Source organism: Enoplosus armatus, chromosome 8, assembly GCF_043641665.1.
Source record: "Enoplosus armatus isolate fEnoArm2 chromosome 8, fEnoArm2.hap1, whole genome shotgun sequence".
Classification (NCBI taxonomy): domain Eukaryota; kingdom Metazoa; phylum Chordata; class Actinopteri; order Centrarchiformes; family Enoplosidae; genus Enoplosus; species Enoplosus armatus.
The window spans coordinates 6,677,623-6,684,013 of record NC_092187.1 but is presented as its reverse complement, the minus strand read 5'-3'; the positions used below and the strand labels follow the sequence as shown (position 1 = coordinate 6,684,013).

At 40.9% G+C, this 6,391-nt stretch overlaps 1 protein-coding gene across 1 annotated transcript; it reads right to left on the bottom strand.

Annotated features, from left to right (window-relative positions):
- Nucleotides 1–693: 693 nt before the first annotated feature.
- On the bottom strand, nucleotides 694–5,856 carry pex10 (peroxisomal biogenesis factor 10). Its single transcript, XM_070910809.1, is given in 7 exon segments — nucleotides 694–1,041; nucleotides 2,123–2,258; nucleotides 2,595–2,629; nucleotides 2,632–2,808; nucleotides 4,167–4,579; nucleotides 4,676–4,756; nucleotides 5,419–5,856. Coding segments are annotated over 7 exon segments (1,023 nt in total). The 5' UTR covers nucleotides 5,531–5,856; the 3' UTR covers nucleotides 694–972.
- Nucleotides 5,857–6,391: the final 535 nt, after the last annotated feature.

The following is a 6,391-nucleotide window of genomic DNA, read 5'->3' as shown; positions in this document are numbered from 1 at the left end:
TTGGTAACTTTTTCTTAATGTTACTACAGTTGCTGCTCTCTGCGTTTGTGGGGCAGAACAGGTGGCTGAGGGCTGAACGAACCTTTAGTGTGACAATGGGCTGACGAGTACTGAGATAATTTATTTTGATGTATTTTGCTCAGGCACTCTTGAGATGATTATCTGTATGTTTGGAAATCATTGACCAGATCTTCTTCTCCATCACACGACCCAAGTCTGTTGACGGACATCTGATCTTAATGGCAGATGAGGACAGTGAAGGTCAGAACATCTTGGCATTACAAGACACAACAGGACAACAAGACCTGTTATGTAATGAGGGTTTCAGGGAGGAGTACAAATGTCTCCGGAGATATTTGGAGCCTGAGGCTGTTCAAGATCTACAAATGATAAGTCTCGATGTCAAACTCAGTCCTATGCAGGTTTGTAGATGTCCAAAAGGAATTCAGCAGCTGCTTGTTAACTGTGGACACTTCTGCTTTGTGGATGTCCTGCCTATAGAGACACCTTGATTCACTTCACTGTACCTTACTTAATGTTAATCATACAACAGAGTCATACTCTACAAAAACAACAGTAATCTGTAAATGTTAAGATTTTTTAGTAATTTAGGACAAACACACCTGTTCATATTCAACTATTCAAACAAACTAAAACACAAAACAGACAAATATTTCAACAATTCCCATATTTTATTAGCATGTGTTAGTTTTAATTCAATTAAAAGGTAATATTTACATGTTTCGACTGATACAATCAAAAATGTAATTAACATTTTAAATCAACATCAAATTTAATCTCAATCAACAACAAAAGAATAAGAATGAAAGCAACCTAAAGGTTGTGTTTATACTGAAGAAGCTACAATAAGTGTCACAGCTGGAAAAGGTTCGTGAGGGGCCGTCTGACTGCACAGGTATTAAAAAGCATTACAGGCCACCAGCAGTGTGTGTTTGTGCGTTTGTAGTAGTTCTAGCTGTAGTTCCTCAGGTACACCAGTCTGTGAGGCTGGAACTTCTCCCGACACAGGGGGCACTCTGCCTGTGAGGAGTAAAACACAAACACACATATTTAAGCCAATGTTAAAGGCAGGTGCAGGGAGGCAGATTCTGTAGAAGAAAAAGTGAACATTCCCAGTGTAATCAGTGTAAATGGGCCAAACCTGCTAGAAGACCCTGGGAGAAACAAATTAGCTAGTGAGCCCCCTGTAACCCCCATTCCTCCCACACTTTCAGATTTGCTGTGTGGTAATATGATTTAACACAAATTAGTTTAGGAATAAGCAACAACCAAAACTTCTTCAACACAGAGCCTCACAAGGTAAAGCGGTAATGCTAACACAGTTTAAGGCTCTTTAAGGCTGTAATGGACACAAACATCCCAAACGTTATCAATGACAACAGCACTACACCAGCTGACACACCCTACCTTACCTTTAAACTCAAATATCTGTATCTGAATAAAATGAGCAGCAAAGGATAGGAAATGTATCCGACACACAGCTGGAGCCTACTGACTGGCTGATGCACCTTATTTTTAACAACAACAATACAAAAAAAATGACTTAAGTCGATAAGCTTGAAGTATGAATATGATAACCACAAAGGTTTTACTGGGACATTCTCCTGAAATTGATGTGATCAGCTAGATCAGTTCTCTAGACAAGAGCTGCAAATCTGTTGGCCTTTAAAAGTTAATAGCAAAGTCTTTTTTTGGGGCAAATCTGAAACTTTTCAGTATTCAACCTCTACAGACTTGAAAACGTAGCCTTGATTTTCAAGGCTGTTGCTGTTTTATTCTTGTTTAACTGAGTGTTTTATAACACTGCCTTAACATGTACTGAATGTCAATCACCTGATACCAGCAATAAGAAACAGAAATCTCCTCGGAAATACTAAATCTGACTGTTTGAATAAATAGATTAAATATTAAAACCTCTGCATGGCTTGTAATAAAGATGGCTTGGGGGAATATAGACAGAAAGCCACAAACGAGCAATATCTCTAAATGACCCTGGTATTGTTTTTTAATTCCCAACATTTACTAAAGTGGTACAGTTTTAGAGATACTGACAACTGATTCAAAACATCATGAAGAGTGAAAGTCATGACACGAGGCTGACCTTGGTGTTGCACCACTCTGTGATACACTCCCAGCAGAAGAGGTGTCCACAGGGAGTGGAGGTGGAGTGCCTCCTCTCCTCCAGGCAGAGGATACAGTGGGCAGTGCTGGGGCCTGAGCTCTGTGAGCGCTGAGGACTGGAGACAGACAGTTCAAAGAGTTCAGCGTCAAACCCAAGTCATGTATTTCATGTTGGTCTTTGATTACAAAAGGTCCGGTAGTTCTTGCAGTGGCCTGCTGAGTGCTGCAGAACAAATCAAATGATCTGTCCATAAATATTTCAGTTGTCAGGTCTGTGCTGCAAGTCCAGAGCAAGACATCTCAACAACTACAGGAACAGATTGCATTGACATTTTCTGAGGATATTTATGGTCCCAAGAGGATGACTTCTACTGACTTTGGTCAGACACTGAAATATTTAACTATCCTGACATTAAGACCAGATGGAGACGGGGTCTAAGTGGACAGCCTACACATCTCCAGCTGTGTCCTTTGGTCTGATCTGGTCCTCGTCCTGTACCTGAGGTTCCTGTAGAGCGTCCACTCCTGCCTGGCTCTCTGTCTCTGTCTGAAGTTGTTGAGCTGCAGAGACACAGTGATGAGCAGCTGGAGGAGGGACACGGCCCCCAGCAGCCTGTAGCTGCTCCTGATGGTGCCGTCATCGCTGTTCAGCCCCATCACACCCAGCTAAACACACACACACACACACACACACACACACACACACACACACACACACACACACACACACACACACACACACACACACACACACACACACAAAGAGGACATGAATGTAGATATAAACAAAACAAATAAAACCTTAAACTGATCCACACATCTACACCAGATCAACAGAAGATCTTTTCTTATCCACTTATCATATATTCCTTAATGCAGACAGGCAGTTTGAGATCTAATAGAGGAGGATTCACAAGCACACATTTTGGAAGATCATGGAAAATGTAGGGAATATTTAAAATAAAAAAAAGCACACATACACTGCATGTCCGGTTTATTCGGTACCTAGCTAAAATCTAAGTCAGTCTAATAAAACAGTCCTGCAATAAATCCTCCTTCATGAAGGTTACAATGTTCAGTTTATGTTCAAACTGTTTTAGAGTTGTGTTGATTCATCCTTTTAGAGGATGCAGTTTGTGGTTCTGCTGAACTGTATTACATTTTACTGAGAGGTGTTTATGTTATTTAGCCTGTCCTCATTGACATAAATGTGATACACAAAATACTAGACTGTGCTACTTTCAACTATGTGCACTGGAAATTGAGTGTATTTTGACACTGCACAAAAATGAGGGTTCATGCAATAATCAGTGACATTATGGGCAGCACTGAGTTACTCATTACAGTGTATCCCACACTGGCACCCTGCCTGCTCAACAAATGGTAAACTAATTAACTACCTCCTAACAGTGGTTAAGAAATGTGCTGAAAAGCTGGAAAACTTAGCTGAAACATGGTGGTGTGTGATGTGGATAAAATGCTAATGAAATAAATTAAATCTGCAAAGTCTACTGTATAAAATTGACATGACTGAGTTTGTCCTGGTCGATACGTTTCGGAATGCGAGTGTGTAAGCTGTCCCTGTGGGTAAGTATCTACTCAAATGAAGATCTAAGAGTCTAAGGGTAAGACTAAACATTGCTCACTGGTCATTAAAGATCCCATTAAATGGGAACTTGAACTTGCCACTCGTTAGAAAACATCCCCAGCGGTGACCTCATGATGCACTAAGTGTGTAACTAAAAAGTCCAAACAATAAAATAAAAACTAAATCTTTAACAGTCCTGCCTTTTTGCCTGTCCAATCAAATCAAACTGCCTTTCACTTCATAACTAGCAGTGAACACATTATGGAGGAGGAACAAGCACACTTACTTGGGTGTTTAGTTGAGAGAACGTGAGTATGAATGCAGACATGATTATATATGTATGGCTGGGCTTACTTATGTGTTTGTCATTTAAAAAGAATGATATAAATAGTGTTTTTTCTATTCTGTCTGTGAGACACATGTAAAAATCACCTACATAGCTGATGCCAGCCGCCCTCTTGGACAGGTGATAAAAAGAGCCGCTGATGTAAAACAGAGCCACGTGGAGTCGGTGCAGGAGGGTTAGACCCTGCTGGAGGACAAACACTGCAGGCAGGCACGCTCTCCTCTGGGGCTCCGACAACAGCCCCACTGCCCTCTGCATCCATCTCCTCAGCCAACACTCCAGGCTCCACGGCCAGGACGCCGCCTGCCGCCGACTGACACCGCTGCGCCTCTCCTGCCGTCCTTCCAGCTCGTTCTCCAGGCACACCAGGACCTTGTCCAGGAGGTATGGAAAGACGGTGTGGCCGAGGACAAAGAGGCCTCGTCTGGCCCGAGAGGGGATTCGATGTTTAGTGGGATCCACCTGCACGATGTTCACATACTCTTCGCCCAGGGTTTGGTAACCTGAAGAGGAGAAGGATGCAAATATTCAACCACAAGATGACTAGTTAAACTTAGATAAAGTAAATTAGCCTTCATGTTGGTTTGGTTGGTAACTACCTGACACTGTAGATAAACCGTAGTATACAAGGTCTGACAGCAGCTCGATCTCTTTCCTCCAGTCCAGCCATCTTTTGGATCCTACAGAAAAAGAGAGGGAAAAAAAGTTCAATAAACTTTAATTGCAGTGTTGAAGAGCTGGTTTTCCTCCACAGACCACAGGTATTTCATGAACAAACGGTTGCATAGAAAAAAAGCTTTTTTATTTTTATGGTAACATGAAAAGTAGTGTGAGACTGAGCAGACGTACAGAATAATCCACACCAGCACAGAGGTTTACTTTCCTCTGCTTAACCAGTTAAAGCCAATACCTTTGTTTGTAATTACTAGCTTAGTCTTTTCAACTCTGCATTTATGTCAATGTTATTCAGTTTTGTTTTTTTAAATAAGTTGGACCTTTATTTCCCCGGTTAACAGTCCTTCAAGAACACAACGTGGACTGCAGGAGGACTGCAGGAGCCCGGTTAGCATGCACCAACTTCACATTTCAGTGAAATTTCACTCATTTAAGTAAATTACAAAGTATTGCTCTGTGTATTAAATGTATGCCGAATTGATGAGTGGTGGTAAATGTCCCAGTGATGTTTTGTACTCATGTACTCAGTGTCATATTTGAGAGTTTTGCAACTATCGAGACAAGGAAAAGAGACTGCACTGAACTGTTAACGTTAGCTCTAAACCTACATGTTATAGTGAAGTAAACCACCGAAATTTCCCAGAGTGTTAAATTTTAACAAACTTACCAGCAAGTGTTTGAAAAGCTTCGTTGGCGTTGTTTCTTAGAAAGGTTTGATAATATTCGTCCTTTTGACTGGACCGAATCAACTGGGACTGGTTTGCAGGAGCTAGGGGCATTGTAAGCTAACATCAGAGATCCACTTTCAGATGCTAACATTACCAAACCAAGTTACCGCTCATGGCGAAACATTTATGTCCACTGACCCAGGTTTTTAAGATAGACAAAATCTCCTAGCAGATCTGTACATCCGTCAGCAGGTTGTCATTCCAGTAAATCACAAACTTAGCCTGCAAACTGCTAAATGCTCAGAATAGCAAACATTCAACACACCGCTAACAACAAGCTAGGCTAACTACTATCTAGTGTCCGTGGTGTGACCCTCAGTCCCTGTATTCTCCATAATCGTAATATTCCCTTATAATAGTTGTTAAATTTCCATGTGGAAAAATCCAGGAAACTGTTAGGAAGTTGATGCCCTGAAAACAAACGAAGACTGATAATCAACCTGATAACTCACAGCGCCCCTACTGGCAGGAGGGGGAATTACAAGCGCACTTTCAACTACAAACAGCCAATGAAGTCAGTGTTTGCTGGACTTCTTAGTGATATAAACTTCCCTATAACTTTTGCATTTCCAAAGAGGATATTTGGAAAGGAATACACCTTTCATCTAATAATCTGTTTTTATATTTTTTTACTTATTAATACATCTTCACACTGCTAATTGTTTCTCTTGTCCTCAGAGAAACGTTGGGTGATTTTATTTGATTTAATTTTCATTTAAAACCGTGGTTTTATTTTGAGGTCATAAGACAGGCCTTTATGTAAAATTACTACGATTATATTTCAGGTTCCAGTAACTTACAAGAACACACATTCAGACTCGTGGACAGGATTTTAGCAATACAGAGTTTCTCACACACCCTCAACACGCAAATAACATTTTGAACAGATATATCTTTGACATTTCTGTACTG